This window comes from Halichoerus grypus, chromosome 3, assembly GCF_964656455.1.
Source record: "Halichoerus grypus chromosome 3, mHalGry1.hap1.1, whole genome shotgun sequence".
Classification (NCBI taxonomy): domain Eukaryota; kingdom Metazoa; phylum Chordata; class Mammalia; order Carnivora; family Phocidae; genus Halichoerus; species Halichoerus grypus.
This window is the reverse complement of record NC_135714.1, coordinates 139,087,148-139,103,629: the sequence shown is the minus strand read 5'-3', so window position 1 is coordinate 139,103,629 and position 16,482 is coordinate 139,087,148. Positions and strand designations below refer to the sequence as shown.

Below are 16,482 nucleotides of genomic sequence, written 5' to 3'. Positions count from 1 at the left end.
TTTTTTAAAGATTTTGTTTATTTATTTGACAGAGAGAGACAGCGAGAGAGGGAACATAAGCAGGGAGAGTGGGAGAGGGAGAAGCAGGCTCTCCGCTGAGCAGAAAGCCCGATGAGGGGCTCCATCCCAGGACCCTGGGATCGTGACCTGAGCAGAAGGCAGACGCTTAACGACTGAGCCACCCAGCACCCCTCCGACGTTTAATATCAGTTGTTTCATTTTATCTGTGACACCAAATAAATCACTCCAGTTGTCTGATAGCTTTTGCTGAGATAAGACGTTTATATTTTTATTTTTATATTTTAAATTTTTGTATAACTTTGTATTAATAAGAAATTTTAGACTTGAAAATTATAGAACTATCAATAAAAAACATGGTTAATAATGAGAAGTAGATTAAAATTGTATAAATAAGTTGTATATAATGCACTGAAGCTTTGCATGTTGATGTTTGTTGTTTGTTTCTTGTTACCAACATTTGTTGTTACCAACTCTTAGTGAAATTTCTTAAAGCAGACATTCCTAGCCTATTGCCTTTTGACAGAGAAAATATTTCAGGAGATTATTCATCTAATTATCAATGTGTGGGGGCGCCTCGGTGGCTCAGTCGTTAAGCGTCTGCCTTCAGGTCAGGTCATAATCCCGGGGTCCTGGGATGGAGTCCCGCATCGGGCTCCCTGCTCCACGGGAAGCCTACTTCTCCCTCTCCCACTCCCCTGCTTGTGTTCCCTCTCTTGCTGTGTCTCTCTCTGTCAAATAAATAAATAAAACCTTAAAAAAATAAAAAAAAATAATTATCAATGTGTGGAAGTTTTCTCACCCAAGATTTGTGAGATTTTGGTCACCTATTAAAATTAATTGTTCATTTAATCTGTATGAAATATCTGTAGCTGTGTGGAATATATGTGTGTGTGAGTGCGAGTGTGTGTGTGAGAGAAAAAGAGAGAGGGAGAGAGAGAAAAAGAAAAACCCTTAAATGGGTAGTTTAAGAAATTTATGACCCAACATTTACCCTGTCATAATGAGACAAGGTTTTTGCCATGCCTCTTTCCTTCCTCTCCTGTTTGACAACTGAAGGAACATAGTATTCAGAACCCTTAGAAAATATGCCTTCAGCTGGGTTGGTCCTGTTTGCTTTATTCTTGGGCTCTCTCAGATTTAAAATATTCCATCCAGTTGTCTTATAAACAAATATTTACCTCTGAGAGAAGTATTAGACTATACATCAAAATGACAGCAAAGGGATGGATTGAAAATGAAATTATTTAGTTTTCTGGTTTAGTTTTCAGATGTTTTATAGTGGTAGTGAAATAGGAATTGCATTCAATATTATCAGAATGCAAGAAAACACAATCTTTTTTTTTTTTTACTCTTGAATGCAGGATGACATTCATATATGCATTCATTTATTGAGTGTCTAAAAGGTACCAGACAATTTTCTAGGCTCAGATGATATAATGCTGAAAAAATACCCCCACAAAACCAGATCCTTGTATTCATGAAGTTTGAAGGAGAAGAGAGATATATAATGTAGTGAGGAAGGTCAACATTATTCAAATAATCATATTAATGATGTAGAATTACAAATGGTTGCTCTGAATTTAAGGAAAACAGATCTAGGAGCATGAGTAACTAAGAAATGTAACTCAGGCTTGGTGTTATGGGGAAAGATTCTTAAGGGATATGTTTGATACGTGAAGGTCTTTGGGCAATAAATGGCGATGGGGAAAGGTACATTTCAAGTGGAGGAAATAGTGTACAAAAGTCTCATAGTGGGAATGGACCAAGTTCAGAGAACCAAATGAAGGTTAGTGTGGCTGGAGAGCAGTTCTTTAGAGGAAGAGAAAAAACATGCAGAGCCCAGACTCTGTGGGCACTTGCAGGATAGGTCAGGGATTTTGGCTTTTATCTTAAGCGTAAATGAGTATATCCTAAAGTTATTAACAAGGGCAATGACATCATGATTTTTGCATTTAACATGATCACGCAGGCTATTGCACAGGGAATGATTCAAGGGGCATGTGCATGAATGGGATGGCCAGTAAGGATGTGCTTGGGGCAGTTTAGGGGAGATGTGATGCTGATAGCTTGAACTAGGGTTGTGACTGGAGACTGGAAAGAAACTGATTTTAGGAGATACACATTTTGAAAGTAGAACTAACAGAACTCAGGGATAGGTTTAATATGAAAGGTAAGGGAGACAAAGATGTCTCCTTCATTTCTGGCTTGACTAAATGGGTGAATGAAAATTTGGGAAAGTGTGACTTTATGTGGGGTTTGTATACCATGAGTTGTTTTTGAAATATACATGTGGAGCTGTTAACTAAGCTAATCTGGAGATCAGATGAGAAGCAATGACATAAAGGTTCCCCCTGCTATCCAAAAATACAGCATTCCTATGAAACCTTTCATAAGCCAAAAAGAGCATAAAACGAAGAAGCGATTATCATTAATTTATACGGAAAAATTGTTGAGTGTCTTCAGACCCCCAAAATAACTCCTCTTAGGCTTTTCTGATACCTTAGGACACATCTTGCTAACAGTTGCACAAAAATAAATCAAGATAAAGCACAGATGCTTACAGACACAGTTCAAAGCCCTGGTGCCTTGGTGCTGAGATGCTGAGTGTAGTTCCCTGGGAAGGAGCTTGGCGGGGCCACACTCTCTACTCTATGCCCCTGAGGCATGCTGCTTCTGGGCTGACAGCAAAACAAACGCAGAACTCTTGTTTTCTCTTCTCACCTTTTTGTGAAACCAAAAATCCTTTTCAGATTTCTTTGGGATGGTGAAAAGAGGTACTAGTGTAGGTGTTCCGTAAAAGCAAAGTGGTTTAATGTGAACTTTTGGGGAAAAGCAGGAGGTAGCTGTAATTAAAACCATAGATGACGTTGAATGTCTGGCTGGATGGAGAGAGTAGGTAAGTGGCTAAGAATGAGATTTTATAAACTATAATATTTAATGGTAAAGCAAAGGAGTGGGATGAACCCACAAAAGGACTGAGACGTTTTCATAAATTCTAGAGAAACGGAAGAGAGGGGTGTCTTAAACACCAACTAAACTTCTTGAAACAAAGAAATGTTACTTTGATAGAGTGGTAGAAGTAGAAACATGATTGTATGAACTAGGTTCAGAAATTAGCTAGAATGAGATACACAACTCTTTCAGAAAATTCAGGAAGTGGAGGAGAGAAATTATCTTAAAACCTGGGTGATTTGAGCATCTTTAAAGATGGAAGTTAATAACTGAGTGGGGAAGTTCAGACAACAATAACTAGCAGGGTTAATTAATTGGTTAAGTTTCTCAAGAAGTCAGATGTATGGAACAGAGTAGACGGGGGGAGAAAGATCTCCTCTATTGTTACAATAGGGGCAAAGATATGCTGGTGAAAATGATAAAGTGAGATATAGTTTAATCCAAGTATAGATTTCTTTTTTTGCAAGAGGGTTGAGATTTTATATGATAATAAATTTATGCCATTTTACAACTTCTCTGGCATATTCAAAGACACAGAGCAGTGGACAGACTCATATGGCTTTTAGTTTAAAGCACTTGTTAAGAAATTTTCTAGAAAATATTCTTTTAGATAGTATTGGGAAAATGTATTCATAACTCAGTATAACCCTCTGCATAATTTTTGTGGTACCTCAGTTTATTAAGTGCCTACCATAGAAGACTACCTTATCAAACTCTCACCAGTGAATTATAATAGCTATAGTTTTATTAGGTGTTATTCATCAAATGTACTCAAAGAGGAGTTCAAGATTTATAAGTATGTTGCTAATTGTACTCTCTATGTGTGCTTAGAAAATTAGCCACGGTTTAAAGTTTTTTTTTTTTTTCATTTTCTTTCAACTTTATTTTAATTAATTCTCCTCAATACATTTTGATTGGCATTTATATCTCTGTGTATTTAATGTGTAAGTCTGTATGAGTGAAAAAAACAGTGTTTGTTATGATCAAAGGGATCATAATCTTTTTTTGGAGATGTGTACCTATTATGGATTCAGTTGGCAATTGCCCACAAGTTTTGATTAGATCTGTGGAGATTTCCATGCACTATTGAATATTTCTTGATGATTTTTTTTCAATATATAATGGATTTTCTGATTACTTGCAATGCTAATTTTCACAGGTGAAAAGCAATAAGAATGTTTAAGTGCTGGTCAGCTGTTTTGGTTCTCGGATTCCTTTTTCTGGAGTCAGAAGGAAGGCCAACCAAAGAAGAAGGATATGGCCTTCAGTCCTACCAACCTCTGAGAAGATTGCGACACAAGGTACAGTCAGCATTCTGAATTTGCTCACAGTGCCTAGCAATTATGAACTGAACTACTAGGTGTCTGCTTTATTATTCACTTAGGGGCACTTATTTCAGTATATGCCTCCAGAATATAATTTTCGTATAAAAGTGCACATTTTAAAACATGAAATGGTAGTAATTTGGAAATTTATAATTTGGGGAATTAAATATTTCTTGACAAAGTATAGAGATGGCTCATTGGAAAAAATCATTATAATTTACATTAAGTCATAGATAGACACAAAAATAAGTAAATATGTTAAGACCTAATCAACTAGATAGACTAGATAGTTTCTTTATTCCTGTATTAAGTTCAGAACTTTTTAGACTAAAACATTAAGTGTTATGTTTTTTTAATTTGCAATAAAGCAAACAAAGAAAGATGTCTATACCATCTGGAGATATATAGGTTGGCAAAGAATTAGTATTTATAGAAATCATTAGACATTTTAATTTCATAAAAAATCATAATTTTAAGTTCTTTAATATTGGGGAAATACTTCACTTCCTTATGATACATATTTTCAAGTATACAATAAATTGACATTTAGGCATACTATAGATTATATAGATTATGTACTTACATTAATGAAGCTTTATTTTAATAATAGAGCAACTTTTTAATACTAAAGTAACTTTTTATTCAATCAAATTAAAAGTTTATAATACATTTTGATTTTCATAGTAGAAAATAAGACAAAAGCTGACATGCTAGTTATGGGAAAAAATATATATTTTAAAATTTCTTATGTTACTTGTCTTAAAAAAAACAAAAAAAACCACCTTGAAATAAATATAAGTACAGTTGACCCGTGAACAGCATTGGTGTTAGGGATGCTGGCCCCTGCATAGTTGAAAATCCACACATAACTTTTTTTTAAAAGATTTTATTTATTTATTTGTCAGAGAGAGGGAGAGAGAGAAACACAAGCAGGGGGAGTGTCAGGCAGAGGGAGAAGCAGGCTTCCCGCTGAGCGGAGAGCCAACGTGGGGCTCAGTCCCAGAACCCTGGGATCATGACCTGATCCGAAGGCAGATGCTTAACCGACTGAGCCACCCAGGTGCCCCACACATAACTTTTGACCCTTAAATCTTAAATATTAATAGCCTACTGTTGACTGAAGCTTTACTGATAATATAAACAGTCAATGAACACATATTTTGTATATGTGTTATATACTATATTCTCACAATAAAGTAACCGAGAGAAAAGAAAATGTTATTAAAAATTTAAGGAAGAGGGGCACCTGGGTGGCTCAGTCGTTAAGCGTCTGCCTTCGGCTCAGGTCATGATCCCAGGGTCCTGGGATCGAGCCCCGCATCGGGCTCCCTGCTCCGCGGGAGGCCTGCTTCTCCCTCTCCCACTCCCCGTGCTTGTGTTCCCTCTCTCGCTGTCTCTATCTCTGACAAATAAATAAATAAAATCTTAAAAAAAAAAAAAAATTTAAGGAAGAAAAAATACATTGACAGTACAGTACTGTATTAATTTAAAAAATTGTGTGTAACTGGACCCATTCAGTTCAGACCTGTGTTGTATACATACATGCATATATATATGCATATATTTACATTGCATCCATATGCATTGCATACATGTTTTTGCTGAAATTCTTCCATACTTTTATAATGTTTTGATAAAATCACTAAACTTGACGGGAAGTTTTATGTGCCAGACCATAGGGTAATCTCTTAAATGTAGTATTTTATTTAATCTCCAAAACAATCTTATAAAGATGTACCTTTTTCATTTGATATATGAAAAATCAAGATTTTTAGAAATGTTAAGGGATTTTATGAATGCCTACATTTATTAAGTATATTAATTGACTAGGGTAACATGCAATATAGGTTTAATAGCCAGAAAATATAAAATAAGTAAAATATGAAAATATACTTCAGTGTCAAAAATCATTGTTGAAATTTAGTCACATGTAAAAGTAAGTTTCTGGATAAATGCAGCTGGAGAATTGACCTTGTTCCACTATCTTTCAGTTATCATTTGTGTCCTCTACCTCATAGACGAACAATCAGTTTATCCTAGTCCAAAGCATAGAAATAATAACCCCCTTATGAACACTCTCAAAAGATATTATTAATACAATATATTGGCTCATTTTGTTACATAGCAGTGAATATGTGTTCTGTGCTGTTTGTCTACCCTAAGTCATGTGTCTTGAGGTCAGAGACTATGCCTTTCTAATCCTTTCTTTCCTGGTGCCGTGATCGTAATAGATATGGTTTAATTGACTCCGTGGCAGAAAAATGACCAGCAGAATGCATGGCTATGCTGTTTTCATTGTTCTCCTGCTAAATATAATACCACAGGTTTTTATGTGTCAGTGTACATTTATAAGCAAACTATTTTGAATTAAATTTGGACGTTGAAGATAAATTATCATGCATTTCTGTGAGATTTAGTAAACCTTTAAAGAAAAGAAAGAACACTATGAGTTAAGCCTATTTGAGAAACACTAATAATCATCCAAAATGATCAAAGTTACCTCCCAATCTTTTCTATCTCTGTGGCTCTTACCTCTAAATAGTTAAGAGGTAATATATGATTACTGGTATTTAAAAGCAGAGAGGCAGGGGCGCCTGGGTGGCTCAGTGCGTTGAGCGTCTGCCTTCGGCTCAGGTCATGATCCCAGGGTCCTGGGATCGAGCCCCGCATCAGGCTCCCTGCTCCGCGGGAAGCCTGCTTTCCCTCTCCCACTCCCCCTGCTTGTGTTCCCTCTCTCACTGTGTCTCTCTCTGTCAAATAAATAAATAAAATCTTTAAAAAAATAAATAAATAAAAGCAGAGAGGCAAAATGTAATGCCTAACTTTCAAATGACTTAGGACAGAGGTAAGATTAAGCTATAAAAGTCATTCGTGAGTGTGTGCGTGGAAGCATGTAAAGAAGTACCCTGAATTGTACAAGTCCCTGCCAAAACCTCACCAAGTACTTTCTGCTCACTAACAACATCCCCACCCAACCGTAGGGAAGTACCTTTATTTCCCCAAGACCTTGATGATTCATCTCACTATGGCCTTTATTTCTATTTGAATCAATCATTATTTGGATCCCAGAAATGCCCTGTCATCCTTTTTCCACTGATTCCCATTCCAGTTAGGCTCATATGCAACGTTATTGGTGAAGCCTCCCCAGACCATAATTAAAAATGGAACAGTCACAGGCATTTCTTTTCTCCCCTTTTAAAATATATTTTCACCATTTGTCATGGTCATAGTTCACCATGTCCTATTTATTAGTTTATTGGATGTTCCCTTCCATTATGATGTGAACTACTATTCATCTTGCTCTACCATAGCACCTAGAATTGTGTTTGGCACATAGTCAACACTTAATAAATGTATATGGAATGAATGATTCCATCTGCTGACTAGAATAAGGCTGAAATCATATATATATCTGATACATAATATATTATATAGTTTATTGTAATTAATAATTAATTAGGTATAATTTGTTCTGTTTGTGAGAGTAAAATCAGCAGAGCAATCCTTAATAAAATGTTTAAAATAAATTATCTTAATATTATTACATAGATTAATTTCCTATTATTTGTTATTTTTTAAACTTAAGTTTCATTTAAATTGCAAAGAATATAAATGTCTATATTTCTGTAAGACTTAGGGAATGGATAAGAAGATTTTTTATTTGGATTAAGCTCCACTGTATTGAATATATTTATTGACTAGTAAACAATAAAATAAATCATACATATGATAGATCTTGATATATATTAGCTATTTTCCACATTTTTCCCAGAGAGGTGTCAGTACTTTGAGTTTGAACAAATATATGTTTAGAACTCATGTTTACCGAATATCTGCGTGTCAACTGTAAAATGAATCATCTCTGGGGAGCAAAAAGTGAAAATGATTTATCTGTCAGATTAGATAGAAATGTTGTAGATATAAATATAAATATATATGTACATATTTATATCATTTACAACTATATGTACACATAAATGTGATTGAAAACACATTTGTCTGTGTTGTAAATGTGAATAGCATATAAATCCATCATGCTAATTATAGAAATTGTAATTATAGTCCACAGTATGTCTGAAGGAGCTGATCATGTGTTTCAACTGTGTGTTTATCCAACAGGCATTTATGGAACATCAAATGTAGTAATTTAGTAGCTTATTCTATATATTAGGTCATTTAACTATCGAATATTCCTATGTAGTAAGTGGCTTTATTGTTATTCCATAGATGAGGAAACTGGAGTTCACAAATGTATAGTAATTTTTAATGCCACATACCTAGAAAATTAAGAGAAAGGATTTGGGACTTAATACAAGAGACTAAATAACTTAATGCAGAATACACAATGAGAACTTTTCGTAGTAATTTGACCTGTGTGCCATATATTTCCTATTCTCCCCACATTCTGATCACATGGTAGAAAGGTAGGATTTTATGTCCCTTTGTGGTTGGATGGGACTGTGTGTCTAGTTCTGGCCAATGAGTTAAGAGAAGTGCCACAGAATGCATCTGGGCTGAATATTTGATTACAATTATAAAATGTTCCTGAATTCTCTTTTTCCTCTAGCATTACAAACAACATCTGTTCAAGGTAGTGGTTGCTTAATCATCCCAAGTTTCTAAATAACCAGGATGGGTAAAACACCCAGGCAATTAGTGATTGTCTTGAAATGTGAAATGAGAGAGAGAAAAAATCAAAACAAAACACTTCTGTTTTAAACCACTGAGATTTGGGAGTTATTTGTTACCTCTGCACGACCGTAGCCTATCCTCACCAATGAAGACAGAACTAGTACTTGCACTCATATCACCTCATCAGAAATCCTGGGCTCCTTTTCTGTGCCATCTTGGCTTCTTGTTTCATCTCCACTCTTTGGATTTTTCTTACTCTCAGAGTTTCTCTACTTCTTTCTTGTCTCTACTACTTGCTGGGTCATAATTTCCATCACAATATAACTTCCTGTTGTATTTATAACCCTGTAATATACATGTCCTAATATTCTAGCATATTGTCCTATACTCTCATTGGTTGGCTATGAATCCTGTTAGGAACAATACTATATCTTACATCCCTTTTCTTACCTACAGCACTCATCACACTGCTGCATTGTTTGCTGCTGCTGATAATCAAAGTCAGGCCTGAAGGAAGATCTTAGGAGGATAATAGGAAAGTTCTTTGAGTATACCTAGTGGGACCACTTAGAGACCTTAAAATTCTTAGGTCTTTATGTGACCAGAGAATGCTATGTCCAGCTTTATGGTACAAAGCTACACCTGCAAACCTAAAGTGCATTTATGATTCCTTTACTTTCTAAATCAAAATGTTTGTCTTTGTGAGTAGTTACTATGCAAATGAGCAAAGAGTTGGCATAATTTAGTAAGTCCAGGGAGTGTTGCTGTGCCCTGTAGTACAGTATAATTCAAAGACATCATTTGTGGGAGATGATTTTTGACTTTTGGTATAAAAGAATGATAGCTGTGGGTTGGTGAAGAGTGGCAGAAGAGAACTCTAGGGAAGGAGACAAACATTAAACAACACATCAAAACCATGACCGCTTAGAGTCTGGAAACCTTCAGGCAAACCCAGGAGCATTATCTCCTGACTGAGGAAAAATTGTGCCCTTCTATCTGAAATCTCTGACTGCTTGCAGCATGTTCAAGGGAAGGCCCTTAAAATGTTAATATATTTTGTGGAGGTAAGGAAGCAATTTGGCACATTATCTAAGAGCAAAAATGGTGGCGATGAAGGGAGTGAAGGACTACTGGTCAAATAATTAATTAAATATTAAGACCATGCTAATTAATATATATGTTGATAGATTTATTCCATATACATCATAATGGCTGAATATTATTAATAAATCTCAGATTTTTTTCTTCTAATCAAAGAACTTATGTTTGAAAAATCAGAACATTTTTGAAATTTTATTTCTGAGAAATGAGATTCCAGTATTAACTGAGCTAGTTCCTGGAACCCAATTTCCACAGGGCAGTATAAATAGGACCAGGTTCAACCAGCACATATCACAGGAATGTTACATGAGAAGATCTGTGAGTTAAAGGACACCAGCTTTACTGTATGGGCCATAAGCCTGCCTGTTCTTTGCACCCAAGGCAGACATTATCTTCATCATACTAGACAGTAAGCTTTCCTGCTCCTCGCTGTGAATGGAGAATCAGTCTCTGTCTTCTAAGGCTGGAAACACACTTGCTCTTTGCTCTAGAGAGAGACATTATCTCTATGTTGCAAGGCAGTTTTTTAAACAAACATCCTTGAACAGATAGTCCAGAGCAAATGGCAGTCAGTGTCTCTGTTCATGAGGCCTCAGAAGCATGAGGCGCTGTGGAAGATTGTCTCCCGACCCACATGGAGAGGACCGACCACCTTTAATGGGAGGTTAGAGTTGCCATCTAGTTTATCTATCTAAAGCCAAAATTTATGCTGTGTGTGTTTCAAAGTTGATTTGAACACCAAGTACATGGTTATAGCTTCGTCCCACCTCTTACCTGGTTAACTTTGTCCTTTCTGGAACTTTAAGGGGAAAAAAATATTTTGCTCACCTTTGGATGTGTTGCTTGCATGTTTGTTCCTTCAAACCAGGGGAAATTTGATAAACTGGGGGAAATTGGCATGCAGTGGACTGAATCATTTTGCTTAACAAAAATAAGTCAACAAAGGGATATTATCTGCTTTCTAAAATTCTCAAGATGAGGACCTACTACAGAAAATTGGCATTTGATCCCTTCAAGAATGAATTCTCAAAGCAGTACTATTATAGTTGTGTAGGGTGGTTTGCAAGAAGGATGCTCCCTTACATTCTCTGACTCTACATTAAACTACTGTTGTAAAGTTTTAACAGTAGCTATCACTGGAAAAAATAGAGCTACTTTCCATTGAAGATTTAAAGGTTTGAAATGTTAAAAAATGTGATGTTTGAGTATTCTATTTCCATCTATACACAAAGTATAATAAAATACACAAATAAAGTCAAATTTGTATAGTACATTAAAGCCAAACTTGTCAGAATTTCAGAGAACTCTACTTATGCATAAGCCTTGGGCACGTATGCTTTCTACCACCCCAGTATGGATTTTCGAGTGACTTGAGTCACAGTGCTTCCTTTTATCCAATGCCATAATTTAAAAAAAACTATCCTGATAGTTAAAAAATGGCTTTACCCATTTTTCTGAACATTCGTCCATTTACTGATCAAGAAACACCAGAATATTAGGACCTAGGTGCTATGAAATAACTTTGTCATTACAGTTCATTTTCTTTAGATTGAATTCCAAAGCCTTCTTATCTTTAGATCTAGTTGTTTTTTCTCACTGTTTCTGTGGAAAGGATGTTAGCTACATCATAATTAGTTTGCTAGGAAAACAAACTATAGGAAAACAAACTATTAACACACCCTCATTATCTGCTAATTAAGCACATTATGCTACCTCCTATTCAAAAAATAAAATATAAGTAGGTTGTTTTTAACAGGGTTCAATGTGGATATGCTAAACTGTAGATGTAGGATAAAGGGTTGTGAGTTAACAGGTGAATGAAGTGAAAATACATTTATCTAATCATTAATATTAATATATTGCAAGCTAGCATTTGCATTCATTACCTCAATGTGTAAATTAATTATAAGTTGTTTTGTACATCTTTCATTATTAAAACTCTATTGTGAATTCAATTAGCAAAGCTCTGCATTATAAATGAAAGATAATATCCTGATATAAGCTTGACATTCAGCATGTTTAAACGATAAACACCCTATGGTATATGAGCCACAATTGAAAAGTGTGGTATTATTTTTAACTAATATTACTTGCTGCTTATTTCGGGCATCAGTTCCCTGTATATGAGCTGAGAGGTTTTTAGAGCCATATGATAGGAGGAAATATTCAATCTATTTAAAAAAAATATATGTTTATTTATATATCATATATTCATTTTATATTATATATATTTATTTATATATTTAATATATATTAAATGTGTTATATATATATGTATATATAAAAATACAGATAGGAAAGCTGAGGGCCGGGGAGGCAAAGTTCTTCATTGAAGATCACACAGGTGGATGTTGCTCCGCTAAGATTAGAATCTGGGTTTCCTATCTTCCAGAACAGTTCTGTTTTCCTTTAACACACTGTCCCCCCTAAATTAACATGTTTCTTTGAGTCCAGTTTTTAATCAGCAAAAACATGCATTTACTCATTATTTCAACAAGTATTTCTTAAGTAGCTGCTACACACAAGAGACTGAACAAAATGATTCAAATTAAGTTCTTAAATACACATGTTGGTTTGCCTGTGATTATTGATGAAGTAAACATCTCAAATGAACTGATTGAAAATACAATAAAAGACCTTATTTAATACCCAGTAAGGGGACCAGCCTTCAGGGACAGCCAGAGAATTTGCTTCATAGAGACTAGTCTACAGGGAAATAAATGGGGTAACTGTGAGTATTCGCTGGACGAGGCGCTAGAAAAAACATGCTCGGTTAAGATGTTGAACTAGTCACCAGGCTGTCTGAAAGTGCGAATTTATCAGTTGCATGGGTTAAACAAACAGCCCATTCAGAGATGGGGCTGTCAATCATTATACTAACAATTGGTAGAAATAACCAACAAAAAATATGTCTATTTTGAACATTTGGTCAGAAGTTTGCTTACATATGCTATAAGAAATGCTGGCAATGTGGTTGTTTTCTCCTGAGGTAGGGGCCTCTTTTACTCTTTCTCAATTTTTTTTTAATAGGCTTTTTCCCCCCAAATAATTCCTTTTTTATTTATTTTTGTATTTTGTATTCGGCTGTGGTTGACACATGATGTTATATTAGTTTCAGGTGTACAGCATAGTGATTCAACAACTCTGTATGTTATGCTGTGCTCACCACTATTTTTTTTTTTAAGATTTCATTTATTTATTTGAGAGAGAGAATGAGAGAGAATGAGAGAGAGAGCATGAGAGGGAGGAGGGTCAGAGGGCGAAGCAGACTCCCTGCCGAGCAGGGAGCCCGATGCGGGACTCGATCCTGGGACTCCAGGATCATGACCTGAGCCGAAGGCAGTCGCTTAACCAACTGAGCCACCCAGGCGCCCCTCACCACTATTTTTAGAGCAGTTTTAGGTTAACAAGAGAGAGTTCCGAGGGCCCATATTCCTCTTGGCACCACACCTGGACTGGCACCACACTATCATCATTCTGCAGGATATTTTGCCAATTAGCTTTATAATCTTTTATAAAGACCTCACAAAAACCAGTGTTCTGACAATACTGAAACAAATTATTAAATAAATACAACAACATAAAGTTTTAAAATCTATTATTTGAAATAATTTAAACATTTCTCTTTATTGTGTAAGGTTTAGAAAATTTTTGAAGGGAATTATGTATCCCTTATGTTTCTTTTTTCCCAAATTTTGGAGTGAAATTTTAAGTGTACAGCAAATTTGAATCAACTTTACAGTGAATACCCATGTAACCAAGACCTAGATAAATATTTTATTATGCTTGGTTCTCACATATATATGTGTTTGTTTGTGTGTATCACCATCCCTCTTTTCATTTATTTATCTATCCTATTTTTTATTCATTTCAAATTATATTATAGACATTAAGCTCTCCTTTCTTAAATACTTTGGTACATATCATTAGAGTTAAATATTTATTTAGAGTTTTTTTTTTCTTTTGAGATACATTTTATACACAATGGAAAGGCCCAATCTTATACCTTTATTCTTTGAATTTTGAAAAATGTGTACACTTCTTCAATAAACATCAAAATACAATTGTATCAAGATATTGAAAGTCATCACCACCCCCCCCGAAAGTTGCCTCATGCCTCCTCCCTGTCAATCTCTGACCCCCTCATTCACTCTGAGCCAACAATTCTGATATTATTCACCACAGTATAGTTTTATCTGTTCTAAAATTTCATGTAAATGGATCATACCATATATGCAGATTTGTGTAACATTTGTTTCACTCAAAATAATGTTATTGATATTCATTTATGTTATTGTTTCTCAATAGTGCATTCTCTTTTATTGCTGAGTAACATTTTATCATATGAATGTATCACAGAATCTATGAAGTGTCTATGAACACTCTTGTACAAGTATTTTTGGTTATATATTCTCATTTTCCTTGGGTTAATAGTTAATAGTTATTAGTGGGTTGCTGGTTTGTAAGTTAGGTATTTTTACTTTAAAAAGAAACCACCATGGGGCACCTGGGTGGCTTAGTGGGTCCAGCTCTTGATTTTGGCTCAGGTCATGATCTCAGGGGTTGGCCCACCTTGGGCTCTGCGCTCACCAGGGAGTCTGCTTCAGGATTCTTTCTCCCTCTGCCCCTCCCTCTGCACGTTCTCTCTCTCTCTCAAATAAATAAATAAATCTTAAAAAAAGGAAAAAAAAAAGGAAACCACCAGAACTTCTTCTAAAGAAGATGTACAATTTTACAAAATTTCCAGCTACTTTATATTTATGCAACTTTTGCTGTTCTCTGTTTTAGCCATTCTGAAGAGTGGTATTTATTGTAGTTTTAATATGAATTTTTTTGATGACTGGTGGTCACATTGAGAATTTTTTCACTCTGACTATTCATAGTACTGACTATTCATAAATTTTGTTTGTGAAGTGTCCAAAATTTTTTGCCTATTTTTTGTAACATTGTTTTTCTTTTTATTTTACCATCATTGAAGTGCTTTACATTTCCTCAGTGATTGAAAGAATATATAATTATTTTATGGAAATATTTATCACTGTAGAATTTTAAATACATATAGCTACTGTTGGAGTCTTTTTTTTTAAAAGATTTTATTTATTTATTTGACAGAGAGATAGACAGAAGAGCACAAGCAGAGTGAATGGCAGAGGGAGAGGGAGAAGCAGGCTCTGCATTGAGCAGGAAGCCTGATGCGGGACTCGATCCCAGGATCCTGGGATCATAACCTGAGCCGAAGGCAGACACTTAACCATCTGAGCCACCCAGGCACCCACTAGTGTTGGAGTCTTTAGTGTGGTTTCATTGAAAACAATATGAAGACAATAAAAGGAGTCTACCTTTGGACAGAATTATAAATGTTTAACTAAACAAATAATAATAATAATCAAAAGTTATAACTCAACACAAATTAGATGTGGCTAAAATAATGCTACATTTTAATACAATGCACCTAAAGATATACACAGATATGTTTTTATATCTATGTATATTTATATATGTATGCATATTTAGGATTATATATATTATATAATTATATGTTAATATATATAATTTAAAATATCACATTTATTTCACTCATGTTTCATTGTTAACAAATTTAGGAATTCATCGATTGCAGTTAGTTTATGAGCCACTTCAGTTAATCTGTCACACCCAATTTAAAATCTAAAACAATATTTCCCTAGTATATTATCTCTATAACTCCCTTCTGTGAGATTAACAATATGCAAACCAGAAATGGCAGAATTAACATTGACAAGAAGGAATTAAAACTCCAGTTAGGAAAAGAAAGAATAAAAGGACATGTAACTACTGTAATGAGAAAATGTCTCTTGCTTTATCACATTATATTAGAGTTTTAACAAGTCTTAAAAATGAAGTGCTATTTCATCTTTGAAGAATAAGAGCAAAAGATATTTAATCCTACTGGGTTCTACATTCCTGTCAGTACCATAGGTATGTAGCAAGTGTTAATATAGCTTCAATAATGTATCACTAATTGTATCAATTCTGTTTCATCAAGTGAATATTGTTGACTTTTTAAATTTTTGTATTTATTCTTTAAGTTTATTTTGGGTTTATAGATATTTAAGAAATATGTATGAATAAATTTTATAACTCTTATTTTTTAACTTTTTATTTAAATTCCAGTTAGTTAACATACAGTGTACAATGTAGTGATTCAACAATTCTGTATAACACCTGGTGCTCATCACAACAGGTGCCCTCCTTAATTCGCATCACCTGTTTAACCCATCCCCCCCCCCAAACCTCCCCTCCAGCAACCCTCAGTTTATTCTCTATAATTAAGAGTCTGTTTCTTGGTATTCCACTCTTTCCCTCCTGCATTCATTTCTTTTGTTTCTTAAATTCCACATACGAGTGAAATCATATGGTATTTGTCTTTCTATGACTGACTTACTTTGCTTAGCATAATACTCTAGCTCCA

General features: G+C 34.8%; 1 protein-coding gene across 4 annotated transcripts in view; it reads left to right on the top strand.

Moving 5' to 3' along the window:
- FSTL5 (follistatin like 5) overlaps nt 1-16,482 on the top strand; it is a 725,252-nt gene that overhangs the window by 43,097 nt on the left and 665,673 nt on the right. For all 4 annotated transcript variants that reach the window (XM_078069389.1, XM_078069388.1, XM_036106567.2 and 1 more), the window contains exon 2: nt 4,133-4,274. In XM_078069389.1, coding sequence (XP_077925515.1) covers nt 4,149-4,274 — 126 coding nt within the window. In that variant the 5' untranslated portion in view covers nt 4,133-4,148. The remainder of the gene's footprint in view (nt 1-4,132; nt 4,275-16,482) is intronic.